The 15795-nt window shown below is 38.7% G+C and overlaps 1 protein-coding gene across 3 annotated transcripts in view; it reads right to left on the bottom strand.

Moving 5' to 3' along the window:
* Positions 1-4: 4 nt before the first annotated feature.
* Positions 5-15795, bottom strand: part of adcy7 (adenylate cyclase 7) — a 65051-nt gene continuing 49260 nt past the window's right edge. For 2 of the 3 annotated variants that reach the window (XM_084929065.1, XM_084929075.1), the window contains exons 13-27: positions 15136-15195; positions 13518-13592; positions 11867-11933; positions 11661-11758; positions 11391-11475; positions 9772-9909; positions 9570-9611; positions 9153-9358; positions 7665-7767; positions 7407-7565; positions 5788-5934; positions 5543-5650; positions 5312-5426; positions 1686-1810; positions 5-1259 (exon numbers count right to left, since the gene is read on the bottom strand). In XM_084929065.1, the coding sequence (XP_084785191.1) occupies positions 1113-1259; positions 1686-1810; positions 5312-5426; positions 5543-5650; positions 5788-5934; positions 7407-7565; positions 7665-7767; positions 9153-9358; positions 9570-9611; positions 9772-9909; positions 11391-11475; positions 11661-11758; positions 11867-11933; positions 13518-13592; positions 15136-15195 (1675 nt within the window). In that variant the 3' untranslated portion in view covers positions 5-1112. The remainder of the gene's footprint in view (positions 1260-1685; positions 1811-5311; positions 5427-5542; positions 5651-5787; positions 5935-7406; positions 7566-7664; positions 7768-9152; positions 9359-9569; positions 9612-9771; positions 9910-11390; positions 11476-11660; positions 11759-11866; positions 11934-13517; positions 13593-15135; positions 15196-15795) is intronic. The other variant, XM_084929083.1, reaches the window with a different exon arrangement.

The following is a 15795-nucleotide window of genomic DNA, read 5'->3' as shown; positions in this document are numbered from 1 at the left end:
ACTGCAGACTTAAAACATTTATTACATTCTGTAACTGTACAAAAGTCAATGTCACATTTGTTCACGGAAAGGCCAGTACATTATTATTATTGTTGTTAATATTATGTAACCACAATTACAGACAGAATGTTGGTCTCAGAAGATAAGGCCACAAGACAAGTTTCAGAGGCACAGAAAGTGATCCAGATCAGTTTAAGTGGTCTCTGAGCTGGGGCCAGAAAAAACATTCACAGCAGGCAGGTTGTTAGATCACACAGATCGAGGACATCGAAGAGAGCGTCACAGATACCCTTCATCGCAGCATATATGGAGACAGGCAGGCAAAGATGCTGAAAATGGATTTCTTATCTGAGCAGATTAAACACTTACACAGATGGCATACATAAAGAAAATGTATTTCCTCCTGAAACACAGTACGCATCTTAATATTAAATTATTGTTCCTAAGGCCAAACAGCACAGCTGGAATTCCTAAAAGGTCACATAAAGACCACAAAGTGATGGAAACCTAATCTTAATCTGCTTCAGGATTTGCAGTTTAGCCACAAAGTAAAGCTTTCTAGATTTACTTCTATAGATGGGAGCAAGAGAAGTTTCCCTGTCTTCTGCACAGCTGGTTTCTGACATTGAAACAGCTTAACACATTTATGTCTGGCTCATTACACAGTAACAGCAACAGTGTCCATCGCCTCTCAAAACGGAACCCATACAACTTTCAGATTCAAACAGAATCCACTGGAGATTTTTCCCCCTCTTATTTTTTGTTTTAAAAGACCAAAATGGACATCCAAAATCTCAACTGCATTTGGCTTTAGTACAATACACGTTTTTTTCTATCACATAAAATTACAGACATGGAAAATAGTACAAAAGTGATCGATCACTTGTGTCAATGTGATTGTACATACTGACCATCTCCTCAGTCATCTCCTGATCCAACCGTGAGATGCTGGGTGTTGAATGCAATATCCACCACACAGCAAATAAGCAGTTCCTTTAAAAATCCTTAATTCAGCAACATCACAGGAACGCAGCTAGCAGGTCCGCATGTGTGACCAGCAGGAGTCTGTAAACTAGTTTGTCCCCAGTTCTTTTTGCAGCATTGACCTGGCCTCAGCTCAGACCCATACCTTGCTGCTTGCTCATATCGGTGCACACAAAGAAAGTTTTGAGCTCCCCTTTCCCCTTCACATTGATTAGTCCTCGACACTCGCATGAGTAGCCCAGGTCCTGCAACACGACAGACGTTTCCTCTGTTACCTGAAAGCAGGCAAAGCAAACGGAAAGGAAATTGGATTAGCCCAAATTCAATGCGAGACCTTCCTTGCAGCAAAATCGTTTTCCCGTGACTACATTAAACAATACGCATCTCAGGTGGCACTTTGCCTCTGCTAATGGCTTTGATTCCAATGTAATTTACATATTTTATCAAGTTAAAGCATGAATAGCTTTTGATCTGCCAATAAATGTGATACAGAGCATAAAGTGCAATTGGAAGAGAAAGAAACAATGTAACGGTTTTCTCAGAGGTTGTTCTCGTGGCTGGTTAAGGACAGGAGGAGTTTATTTTTGCAGCAGTTGAGATAGGTAAGGAAAATAAAACCCGAGTCCAGTTCGAAATTGGATCTTTTGTAAATGTTGAGATATGCTGTGTGAGAAGTGACCATTTGACCTTAAAGAACATACCTGGATTTTTCCCAGCTCTCCAGTGCTCTCCATTCTGCTGGCTACATTGACTGTGTTGCCCCAGATGTCATACTGAGGTTTCCTTGCTCCGATTACTCCGGCTATCACTGGGCCATGATTAATTCCTGTGGAAGAAAAACAACCCCCCGATATGTTAAAGTTTAATGCTGTATTTTATAATAAAGTCTGTAAAGTTCATGTGCAGTGTTTATAGAGGTAAAATGGAATGAAAATGTAAGACTGAATAAGAAAAATATTTCATCTACTCAAGGCTGAGGTGACAGAGGATCACAGGTACAAGAAAAGGTGAAATATTAGGAAGAAATAAAAGAAACATTTTAATGCATTAATACAGTGCTGTTAGTTTGCAACCAGTTTATAATCAAGGCCATTAGACCACAAGAGAAATTTTCTGAGTGGCCCATAAATTTTTTAAAAGAAAAGCTTTTGTGCAGCAGATGCTGAAGTACCTGACTAAAAGACACAGACAATACTGTAACTGCTCTTAAAGACATGGTGAGTCTAAAACAGAGTAGGATTTGCTTTTGCAAATAAATCACAACACGATGAAAACATGATAGAAATGTAAAAGTTCACAGTAATTATTAAGATGTTTCAGTGCAAAGACTTCACAACTGATCACGCTACTGAAATGAAACAAATTGAGAAATTCTGTGTATTTTAAACCAATATAAAACGGAACCTCTACTGTCTAACTCTGATAAATGCAAGACTATGGGCACCGGCAGAAACACAAGCTTCAAATCAGCATACGCAGGTATTCTGAATCAGATGGATTCAAAATATAATATGAACTGTTTGAAAAACACGCCTACTGGGTTTTAATTTTATTCAAGTGTTAACAATATTTCTGAAATGCCTGCGCTTGTTATTCTGATCTTTCTGACCATCTCCTTCCTTTCATTTTTGTTCTGCTTACCCAATCCAGGATCATGGGGTGGCTGGAGTCTACTCCAGTTTTCTTGCCATGTATTCTTTTCGTTTTTAATGACAAAGATAATGAATGCACGTGAGGCATGCATTCACATACAGAAGACTGAAGCAAAACAGTGAAGCTACGATTCTCACTAAAATTTGGTAGAAAGACTGGAAAAACGTTCTCTGGCCTGATGAGTCTTGATTCCTGCTGCAACGTTCAGATGGGTCAGAATTTGGTGTAAACAGCATAACAGCAGGGATCTGTCCTGCCTCGTATCAACAGTACAGGCTGTTGGTGGAGGCATAATGGTATGGAGGAAATTTTCTTGGCACACTTTGGGTCTCTTAGTACCAACTCATCTTTTGATCCCATCTTTTGACAAATGCTTCCAGCAGGATAGTGTACCATGTCGCAAAGCTCGAAGCATCTCAAACTGGTTTCTCGAACATGACAAAAATTTTACTGTACTCCACAACTGGCCTCTACAGTCACCAGATCTTAACAAAACAGAGCACCTTAGGAATGTGGTGAAACAGGAGATTTATGTCAACAAATCTGTAGCAACCGTGTGATGTTATCATGTCTATATAGACCAAAATACTCTGGAATATTTCCAGCAGCTTGTTGAAGGAGTCCAATCCAGCAATAGCGACATGAAACTCATAAAATGTGTGGTGAGTTGATACTGGAAGCGAGGCTCTCAGCAGGTATCAAGCCTCATTCTGGCTTGTCGTCAGTCGTTTTAAACTATTGTTTTAACTGGTAGTGCAAAGCTGTTCACAACATTAGGTGACTAACGGGAAACAAATCTTCTAATCAATGAATGTACTCAGGCTCTGAGTGCATTAAAGAGAATGTATATCTTTTTAATAAACACACAAAGGAGGTTTTAAGGTGGTTGCACACAGCCACTGATGAAGAAAAATGATGCCACTCAATTAAAAATTTCACTGTTTGTACTATGTGCATTTTTAACTCCAAAAATGTAAATGTTTTGATTGTTTTTATCATAGATGTCAGGGCTGTAGACACAAAATGCAGAGGATGATGTTTGTCAGACTCTCTAAAAGGTTCTGGCTCTATACTTGAGTAAAACATTCGCTTCCTGCTATTTGATGGACTAAAGTGGCTCATAGTAACTGATCCAGATTGATAAAAAGAACCACATAGAATGCAGTAAAAATAAAAGGAAAAGATGTATCTGAAATGATGGGATCTGTTTCACAAAGCTGAATATGAAAGCTACTGATAGTACTAGACAATAAACCCAGTACATCCTGAGGTGAATCTGTAACATTTTGCATGTTTGCCTACATGTCTTACCTCTCCTGTTTAACTGCACAGGAAGATCCTTGTACAGCCTAAGGCTTCTTCTTGAAATTGGCTGCACACAAAAACTGAACTTCCCTTTACAGCACGATCACTTTGAAATTAGACTTTAAGGAACATTTTGTTGTAACAGTTTTCAGTTTTGTGACCTTCTGAAGCTGTGCTGTTACTTGACCCGGGCTCTGCTCTGCTGGTGTGTGAAAGTGATGTTTTTAAACCAGAACGTCAGTGAGGTAGTAGCTTCAGGATCCATCATAATCAACAAGTTATTGCCGATAAGAAAACAAATGTGACCTTAAGGTTTTGAGTACAGTTCGGATGAAAACCCATTAGGTTATCACAAGTCTCACTAAATTCCAGTTTCCTTGGCATTGCATTAGCTCGTTGTCTCTTTAACGTGCTTAATGTGCTGCAAAACAGAAATTGCTTTGTGGCAACAATCTTTTGACTCTCTTTTAAAGACAGTTTATTCCGTCTCCAATCACTCTTAAAACTTTCTGTAGTCAGCATCAACACTCATTTTGTTGCACTGTGTGCGAGCCAGCTTCTTAGTTTTATATGTGGACAGCATGCATGCCACTGTGTAGATCACAGCTACAACTAGCTAGGCTAACGTTTACTAAGAACCCAGATTCAAAGTTACAAAAGGGCCAGTTTTCACCTGTGGGCCTCGATTTTGAGACATTGCAAAAACAACATTTACAAACCAGGCAAAACTCTTAAAAATCTTAATCCAGAAAAAAGCCCCAGTGTTTTCAAAGGTAAAACTCAGAGCAGGGTATGCAATTGAAATGCTTATATTTACATGTACATGTTTTACCCTGCATGATGTACTCTTCTAGTCCTACATGTATGCAAGGGGAAGTTAACTGGCATAAAATCAGAGTCCTTTCTATCACGTGCAGAGCCTATTCAGCTCTACACAATAGAAGCATTATTGCTTCATTAAGTCCCAGATTGTCACTAAGAAAAGAGGGTCTGCGGGAGAACTTACTACGGCCAATGACATTTCTCATATAGCGTTCTTCTGTGAGATCTACTGTTTTTTTATTTTAGGGTAACTAGGAAAAATACTCCACCACATTACAGTGGAGTCATTTATGCATGGCTCAACCTGATATAAAGTGGGAACTGCTTTAACACGAAGAAAATGCCTCAACTCCAGAAATTTTGTGACTATTTTTATAGGCATGAGCTTTTAACAACCTGTGTCAGTGAATGCTAGTACTCTCACTGCAAGAACAGTACATGAATGCCAATCATGTACTGAGTAACCAAGGAAACCTGTGCCAGCCTTAACAGAGATGGAGGCTGCACAATGCAGTATTTACTGAATTAAAGGTTTATGCACACTCACCCACACGAAGCCTGAAGCTATTGAAGGAATGTCTGTTGATGCCATCTAGCTTGCCTATCAGAGCGATGGCAAACTCTACCATGATCCCTATCTGGGCGTGCTGCCGTTCTCTGTCCTAAAACAACAAAAAGTGATGTCAGTCCACAGCCTAATTATGAGGTTTGGTCATGGCTTGCTTTCAAACAGTTAAAGTTAAAGCCCGACCCTGGTCTGAAGTAGTAACTACCTCACCCGATTATTCTCCTGACCAGGTGACCCACTAAGCCCCGCAGCAGCCATGTAACTGCTGCCGATTGTCTTGATCTTCTCCACACCGCTGAACTTTGGTTTGGACAACAGCTGTTGAGTTAGAGGCAAACAAACAAACAAAATGAGGGGTGCACGCATTTATCATCCCAACCATTACTGGGTCTTCATGATTAGCCCCTGACATTTGTATCTCAGACAAATATTCGGTAAGACTTTGACTTCCTGACCTCATCAAAGTCAGCGATGATCTCATTGAGAAGTCTCAAGCATTCCAGACCTTCTTTGTTGATATCGCACTCGGTGTAAAATTCTTTGAAATCCGGCACCGAAGCGAACATCACGCACACACAGTCATAGGACTGGTAGTAGAGGTCCTATTGGGAAAAGCACAAAACCAACAGATAAAGCTTGTACAGGCAACATGTTACTTTTATGTTGTATGGAGCCACGTTATCTGGAAGTTATGATTATTTGTAGAGTTATAGTATAGAGTTCTGCTTATATAGTTTGTAGTTTTTCTTTTTGAATAATTACTGCCATGCTGTACTCAAGAAGCTTGCTTGCGTTACTTGCCACTCCTGATTTTCTGTGATAGCTGCAGAGTCATATCGCTGATAGTAGGGCTGGGTATCCGTGTACCTGCTCTCATTTACTGTTTTAGCTGTTTGGTGGTTGTTGAAATTTTGTGAGGTTTAACCTGAAATTCTGGCATTTCGGGCAAAATAAATTTATATTAAAAAATCGATTCAGGATTTTAATGAATCGATATCACGTTATCCAAGCCAGAATGGATTTTAATCGATAAATCGATTATCAAAACCCACCCCTAGCTGACAGTAGCATGCCAGCCTGTTATCTAAATTCTTCACTTCTTCACAATTATGGTTCCAAAAAGGGTTCTGTTGTGTGGTTATGTCACACTCAAGCAGTAAATGATTGAAATGTATAAAGCACCTCTATATACCCACACTCCTCTGGCACATTGAGGCTTAAGGAGCTGGCCGTTTCCTCCCGCCATGTTTTTACATTTTTGCATTGTTTCACCAAGGACAATATGAAGATTTTTGGGATTGTTACATTTAGATACTTAAACCTTCCTGTTACTTCTAACTGTGATAACACTGAAAGGGCAATTCATGCTGAGTGTAACAATGAAGCAGCAAGACACTGAAAGGCATCTCCGCTTGTAGTCCTGATGAACTTTGTACTTTAACCTCCTAAGACCCGAGCTCTTTCATGGCATGCATTTTTAATTTTTCTTTGCTGTTTGGGCTGATTGGGACCTAAAGAATGTAAAAACAAAGAATTACCAGATTTTTATTTTTACCTCATTTTTGTTTTTGAGAAAAATGAGATCCACATATGAGGACATTTGTTTCAAATTTTGATAGAACAGTGGCAGTATAATCATAAGTGGATATCAGGCCCTTGTAGAGAAAAATTAAGTATTTTGGTTTAAATGTCCCAAAATGTGATGTCCACATATGTGGACGCCAGGTTCTAGGAGGTTAAAATATGTCCAGTACAACTTTCTGTGTCCTGTTCTCAGTGCCAGTGAAAACCTGATGAGTAAGCAGCTGGCACCCTGATTGTGTACAGTATTATGTTTCAAAGGTCCCTCTCTTTGGGTCTTTTAACACCCAAAATCCACATGCTGGAAATAACAATTATTAAATTTTTTTTTTAAGATGACCTCAGATAACTGGTCACATTATTGCCGCCTGGTTCATGTTCACTTTCAGTATGTAATGATGGGGGGTTATCTCACGGGAGTGTTTTGTTTTTAACTCTCTTCACCAGTCCTTCATAGCATCCAGGGGACTAGAATCAACTTTGGAAATCTCACCTCGTTCTTCTTATTCTCCCCAACAAACAGCGCTGCCACGTGGGCCGGCAGCACATTTTCCAGCAGCAGGCGGTTCAAGTTCTCTCTCGTCTCGATCTCATCCTGCTCTGTGTGGTTCTTGTTCTTTAGCAGGAAGTCCTGGCGGAAGCAGTACTCGTTCTGTAATCCACAGGAATGGCAAGTTTAGAGGAAAATCAGCACAAGAGATCATTTTTTTGTTTTTTAAAATAATTCAGCAAACAAAAAACTGTCATTTACCTGCAGTGAGATGATGAACATGGTGACCAGGAAAAGTGTGATGTATATGCAACTCATATACTGGGGATGTTTTACCAGCCCTAAACATTTCAGGATTTCTACACTGCAAGACAAGCAAGAACATGACCAATCACAGACTCCACTTTTACTTGGAAAATAATAACTTGCAGTGGTTATGACTTTGACCACTAGTGATTAAAAGTATAAGGCGGCATAACAGTAAACTAAAATTCTCTGCTATAATTCTCTGATTAAGAATCCAATTCATTCATGTATTCAGAAAGAAATATGCAGATATTGGTGCCTTAGATCATTTTTATTGACTTGTCTGATTAAGATTATGGTATGTGTGATAGACCACCCCAGAAGTAGCAATCTAACCTCTGATAAGATAAAAAAAAAAAACAAAAAAAAAAAAACACACAAACACAACATAAAACACTAAAGTTTCAAATTGAGTCCAAACTCCTTGGTAAGATCACTATGGTTACATCCATCTTTTAAAGACTACAATCAGAACACTCTCCACTCTGTTTCGCTGAGCCACTTTCTCATCACCTGACATTTGCTGTGCCTTTTCTTTTGTCATACTCACTAAGCTTGTTTTATTGGGTTTTATTTTGCATTATGAAATTACAGTTAATTTACTTTAGAGAGGATTGTTATAATATTTTAGACTCTTTTGTCGTATTCTTTCTCACTGAACTACTCGATTTAAGCCATTTGCTCGTTGATAATGTTTTGGCTGCTCTGACGCAGGTCTTGACTATTGGGCTGAACTAGATCTGATGTTATATGATAAATATTACTGCACTGCAGCCATACCCTGATTCAGATAAAGAAAACATGATGCTAGCAGATGCAATCTAAAATGCAACCTTTGCATGTTTGCATTAAGGCTGTCACCATATTCAGGATAATATCACAATCTAAACAAAAAGATTTTTCCACCAATCAAAATCCTGCTTTTTTTACTTTCAACTTTATTAATTCACTAGTCTCCCTACTGAGGCAAATAGTGGGGGAAACTACTTGGCTAAATAGTGCGAACAAATGTCCCTGATGCAGCACACAGTTTGTACACAAAACAGTATTATAAAGCTAAAATTGAACGCCAAACTGCAGCAACTCAGTCAAACCAGAAACAAACAAACTCCTGTGAGACAACCACAGAGATCAGTAGCTGGAGAGCTGGAGCTCAGAAAGCTGAGAGTAAATAAAGTAAGAATTAAGTCCTCCAAAGTTCATGGTCTCCAGTGCTTCACTCAGCCAATAAACAACAGCCTAATTCTACCTGTGTGAGTTGTGGCATAAAGTGAATCTGACAGAGATAGTTAAAGCAACACAAAAGTGATTGCTGTCGGTGTGGTAACTTCACTGGTCACAAGCCACAGGTACGTAGATACATTTGCAGGTCATCAGCGTGAAAACAGGAAATAATACATTTCCCAAAAAGCTGTGGGATTCACCCTTCTCCTTCAGTCTCACCTGCAGTTCAAATTTGTGAAGATTTCAAGGTCATTCTTGGTGCTGAGGTTTTGGTTGTATTCATCAAAGAATTTATCCGTGCTGCTGATAATGATGACGTAATATGCCGTGGAGGCCACAGTCAGAAAGAGCACTTTAAGCTCAAAGCTCATCCGAAGGAAAACTCCACAGGCAATGAGTGATAGGATGCAGCAGTAGACAGAGTACTGAGGGACAGAAAAGGGGATAAAATGGAATTAGACTTGTAGCAAATCTAAATAATGTTCTAAATCAAATTTATAAGCAGCATGCAAACAAGTAAAACACTACACTCTTTTTTACTGTTAGGAGAACTACAATTAATACACACTACTTTACACTAAAATGTAATACTGCTATTTATACACCATCGTGTCTGGGATTAAATCTATCACTCACGGGAAGGCAAGAGTAGTCGTCTTTATCTGTCTGGTCAAAGCACTGCAGGGAGTGGAAAAACAAATAAATAAACAACTGACAAGCAACGACCTGACAACATGCTTTGAGGCTTGGCATGACATTTATGAAGTGCAGCACAGCTAGAAATTCCAGAGTACTAAATGGATCTGTCTTAGCCTTCAACAGGTGAGCAGAGTCTCACCAGGTTGAACACAGCCATGATAATGATGACCGCTGTGGTGATGGTTGCCAGAGGGAGGCGCACAAACGGCCGTTTAACCACTGCCTCTGACACAGCTGGCAGCCACCGGCAACCTGACAGCTTCTCCGGAAACAGGCGCTGCAGTGAAGTGAGGGGGAAAAAAAAGACAAAATGCAATCAAACAGGTACGAGCAACATGTGACTTTTTTACAGTCAGCTATCTGCAGACAGCATGCATGAGTGATTCACAGCTAGCTCTTTCAAGGAAAGGAATCTGTCTGAGGAGAAAACCAAAAAAACTGCATGTCCAGAACAGAATGTCAGATGTCATCTGCAGAGTCAGAGGGCGTCTATAGTAAGCTGTAGCCCAGTGAATGCAGGAGATAGTTTTCATGCCATGTTTCCATTCTCAGATCATCTAATTCTGGCACAGTGTGCACAAAAACACAAGTCCTTTTCACTCATGCTTTTATTACTTGTGCCAATAGGGTGGGTGGGGGCTGGTGGCAGGGTAACTAAAGGGTACTAAAATCAATTCTTGTGTTTCTGTAATGGTTGATCCAACAGTATGTGCAAGGTCTTTAATCAAAATAATATTTTTAATGCCAATATATAATTACCGCTATTCATGATTTTTCAAATTTATAAAATAAAAAAAGACAGGAAAAAAAAGGGAAAACACATTATTTTTTGGTTCAGATGCCGATTTTGAAATTGTTACTTCAATGAATGTTACGCTTGATTAATTTCTGATTTCCAAGAGAAGTCCAGTGCGCCGAATTTGGGTATAAAAACATGAATTCAGTTTTTCATTTGCCTAATATATTGTTTCATTTTCATTTTTTTAAACATATTTTTAAAATCTTTGTGTTTTCTTGTTTGTTTGTTTGTTTTTCTAATTAATTAATTAAGCACTGCATTTGCACTGGACTTGAATTTAGGAGTGATCCACGCAGGAATTTTGTATTATATCTTGACAAGTTAAGAAACATGGAAAGTTGTGTGACATTTTTGTCCCATCCCCTTGGTATTTTCTTAAAAAAAAACGCTGCGAATATAAAACATTAAAAATAGAAATTTTGGGTTTGGATTTAATCTCATAAACACAGTTTCTCTGAAGCACAATTACTCTTTCAATGTATGTTCAGGCATTTTAAATAAAAAAAAGGAATACAGACAATCAAACAGTGCCTCAACTCTGATTATATTTATGTACTTACTGGATAATTAAACTTTTTTTTTACAAAGTACTAACAATAATAATTATCCTTATCATCATCATCATCATCATCATGTGTTGAAAAAAAAAAGTCTATAAAGAATTTAACATTAAACTTCTACTTCCCATGCACAAGGAAATTAAATTGAATGTCTTCAGCAAACCACCTGTGTGTTAAGAATATACAATATTAAAATGTGTTTCTAGATAAACGAGAAACTGTTTATCACTGATGCTTGACCAACATCCAGCTTGGCTTTAGATGTTACTGTAAAGATGCATGAAAGAGTTGTTGTGTCATTAAGGCTTTTTCTCCTGGTTTCTACAAACGGGGCCTGAAAAGAATCTTGTACTAAATCACTCAAATAACCAGATACTGAATGTGAATCAATGGACAAACCTGTAAGTGACCTGCGTAACAGATCGCCAGGACCAGGAGCAGCACACAAAACAGCACTCCAAATAACACCGCCAGTCTCTGTCGCCTTAGGAAGACACGAATGAAAAAACAAAATAACATCAATCTCCAGCTCACCTTCTAAATATAAAAACGTCTTCGTCGTGTGCTTTAAAACCTTTTTCAAATGCTCAAAAAACTGTTCCTCCTTCGAGTTTGTACTCATGAGAAGAACAGATATTCAAATATCCGAAAAACTTAAAACATACTCACTCCCTTGCAACAAACATCTGAATGATGAAGATACAGAGGAAGATGAAGGTGGCACAGCTGGCGTAGTGTTTGAACATCGGCAAATCCAGGGCTCGATACTAAGAAAGGCGGGAGACACTTATTATGTTTCTTTTTCAGTATTAAAATGACTAAATGTAAAAGTATGACGAAGCAGTCATTTATATTGAACATTAAATCTCACCAACCTGTTTTGCCAGATCTTTCTTCAGAAACCACAGAGCTAAGCCGCTCTCTTCAAACTTGTACCACTGCCTACAACATATGAAGGGAGGTAAGTGGGCATGGAAGAAGAAAAGCAGAGAATGATGGTGGAATGTGAGTTATTAACCGTCTCCTTCTATGAGATTTACATTTCAGGTGAGCACTGGGCACATGCTGCACTGCTCTGTGTTGGATCACACCCGATGCAACAACTTGATGCAACGGCAAAGAAAAAAAAATCTCAAAACATGAAAAAACACTGAGGTCATAATTTCTGTTCATTATAAACAAATAATTTTACTGAACACCACAGATCATTAGGGAGGCTCTTAACTTAATCTGCATGTTTTAACCTCTAAGATTAACAAAGACATTGCACACAGCTTTAAGTGGAGGTCAGTGCAATGGCAAATAAATGCTACAATATTAATAGTTAAGTATTAAGTGCTCACTTATCATTAAGGGTCCAATTCAAAGGAGGGCAGAACAATTCTTATACAATTTTCTTTATTTCTTTAATTTCTTTGTGTGCTGAACAGAGAAGGCAAATTAAATTTGCTCTTAAATCTACTTAGATAACCTTTTGTATACTCATGGTTGTGCATATACAAAAACATCTCTGATAACAAAAAAAATACACATAATTATAAATTAACAGTAGAAAACACACACACACAAAAAACTGTATCACCTTTTTCGTTTTGCTATTATTATTATTATTATTTTAAATTGGTGCATCATTTCCATTCAGTTTCATGAAATGAAATCATTGCACAACAGCTGGAACGATATGTGTGTTTTAGCTGCAGCCTCCGATTTCAGAGAAGCTTTATTTTTAATCTGTAATATCTGAAGCTGTAAAGCAGCAACTTCACTAATTATCTAAAACATCTGCACAGTCAGTCAAGGTCTAAAAGTTCACAGTCACAGTTAGATTACTAATGTGACATTTCAAATAACAGTTAAATCATTGTCTGTAATCTATTGCTCCATCAGATCCATGCATGCACTTTTAATGTACCAGAGTATAAATTCAGCGACAAAATGTTTCTCTTACTGTCACCATGAGCTTTTTGTTTTGTGCAAATATTTTTGTCACAGACCAGTTAAGCAAAACTGTGGTATCTATACCAAAAAAGCACAAACCAAATGAACCAAACGCGAACAAATTTGTCATCTGTGCTCATTTCTGATCAGCACCTGACATGAGAGGATGCAGGTAAACCAACACAGGGCCTCAGCTGCTGCTGGTTTCAAGTAAAAGCTTGTGACACAGGCTGGTGTCAGATCGCTGAATTTTAAAATGGGTTAATGGATTTTAATATTTTGTTGGTTGTATCAACAACCAGCATTACCAACAACCAAGCAATAGTAGCTGAATAAAAATAAACTGCAACATCTTGGCATATAGAACCAGTCACACAGCCAATCCAGAATTTCAGGGAAACAACAGAGTAAACAATTAGTCAGGTTTATCATCAAGGATCAAGATGTAACCTCGATCAGAAACAATTCAGCAGAGGATTTCCTCCACTGTGCAATTGCTTTAAACCTGTTAAATACAACACATTACAATATTTTATCAAATATGCTACAAATATTGCATAAATTGTGATTCGACCGAAATAGACCTACTTGTTGCTGAGCTCATCTATGGCAATGGTCATCTCATTGTGCAGCTCCTCATCAAACCGAGTCTTCTGGGATTTCCTGGACCAGAAAACAGAGACAATAAGGAAGTGGCATGCAGACAAACACAGAGACATGTACAGTGACTGGAACAGATGCTGGAAAACCAGATCAAGCATGTGGGTCACTCTGGTCCAGTGTAGCTGTGGTTGGAGGCCACTTGGTTAATGCCATTCTGAGCATTAGTGAGAAAAGGGAAACGTAGGTTGTGCCTGCAAGAGTGTTACTGTATGAAAAGGGAGTGTGCCGGTAATGCTGCAGAGATCTGTGTGTTAGATGATCTCAGTGGGATATGGTTGGTGTGTTTCTGTCGTGCTCCTGCTCGGAAACCCCCCTGCTACATCAGGAAGGAAACATTCACACAGATGCAGAAACCCTGATTACCACACAAGCCCCAGTAGGTGATCAGCGTTAATAGGATCATGTCAGTCCACTAACAAAGGTTAGGGGCTTTCGAGATCGCATGTTGCCCTGTTACAAAGAGGCAGCAGTTAGAAAAGGTCAGAAAATACGTATTGCACCACTGCACGGGTTAGTGTTAGAACAGCAAGGTTCTCTGCTAAGACAGTAGTTCTCAACCTGGAGGTCTAGTTTTTAACATTTCATTGCTTTTAATTATTACATTCAAACTTAGAGTAATTATCTTTTTAAAATTATTATAAAAATGCATATAAAATATTTGAAGGGGACCTATTCTGCTCACTTCCGGGGCCAAAATTTTACTCTTGCACTCGAGTTGCTGTGCATGAGTTCAAAACATTTTTTAATTATCTTATATTGGGACTTGATGCCACCCCCTCAGGTTATTCTCTGTTTGGTACACACCATTTTACGTTCCTACCATCTCCAGCCATCTTTCTTTCGATTGGTGGTCCCTCATAAACAGAAGGCTTGAATGGCAGGTGGGTGAAGCTTCTATGCTTGTACTCACAACTGTCAAGTATTCTAACTGAATTATACACTCAAGATTTTGAAAAACCTCCACACTTAAGTATGAAACTGAGTAACAAATCAACGCTGCTGGCTTCTCTCCCAAGTGGCACAGAATGTATGATATCAGATATGTCACATATGTCATTTCCAGTACAACAAGAAAGACACAGAGAGAGCACAAATGGTTACGATTTAGCCTACTGTTACTACTGAACATAAGTGGGTGAGCTGAGCAAAAGAAAAAAACCCCAATATAATTGTTAAATAATTCTTATTTTGTTCCTCGTGTTTGAAGTTTAGTCATACTGAATTTTAAAGGCTGTTTTTATATGTGTAAATAACATACATGAGTAAAAAGTGACAGCTTTAATAAAAAAAATATATAAAAACACATAATAGGTCCCCTTTAAAACTTTTCTTTCGTTATCTGCATAAAGCGAACTGATTGCAGGGGACTGGGAAAACAAAACAAAACTTGGCAAGTGCATAATTTAAAGTAAAACTCAGCTCGCTGTAGTCTGCATTTACGCAAGCGCACGTGAGGCATTTGTTGGGGAGAATAAGCTGAAAGGCTGAGAACTACTGCACTGAAAGGACTGAGGACCTTGCGGGCCGTGAAGGCTCCACTCACTTAGGGTTGCCGAGCGGCGGGGCGGGTAAGGAGAATGCCTCTTCTAGAGACTCATCAAAGCTGTCGGGGTCCAACAGTAAAACACAAATATACATCGATCACAACAGAGCAGCGCAGAGCCAAAAAAAACACAGGATTTATAATAATTTTAAGATAAAAAATTGAGCGTAGTGCAATAACAACTGTCAGTTTTAATCAGAGATCAGTATAATCTACCATGTTGTGTCATTAAAACCGTGTAGATCATTTCACTCTGACAGCCTCAGCCTTATTGGACTGTGAATACATGAATGAAATTGACAGTTTCCGCGATACAACAAACCTACACACTCTCAGGATGGAATGCTTGTGCACTTGGATCACACTTATCTCTTCTAATCACATTACTTCAGCCCACACTGTTTTGTGTAGGCGGGTCCTGCCCACTGATCAGTAGCTTTGCTGTTTTCATTCTGCCTTCACCAGATGGGGAGAGAGAATTAACCATTAAAAGCTATGACCACAATCAATTTGGTTATGCATTATTTAAAGCTAGTGGAAGGGCTACTCATATTGCTTAGAACTCCTACCCCTCTGCAGGAATAACTGCCACTGCAGCACAGCTTTAAAAAAAAAAAATCTATATTTGTTAGTCAAATCGAATCCTCGAGCACTGCTTTT

This window comes from Perissodus microlepis, chromosome 1, assembly GCF_051167445.1.
Source record: "Perissodus microlepis isolate ML-2025 ecotype Zambia chromosome 1, ASM5116744v1, whole genome shotgun sequence".
In the NCBI taxonomy this organism is placed as follows: domain Eukaryota; kingdom Metazoa; phylum Chordata; class Actinopteri; order Cichliformes; family Cichlidae; genus Perissodus; species Perissodus microlepis.
This window is presented reverse-complemented; position numbering and strand designations above follow the sequence as displayed.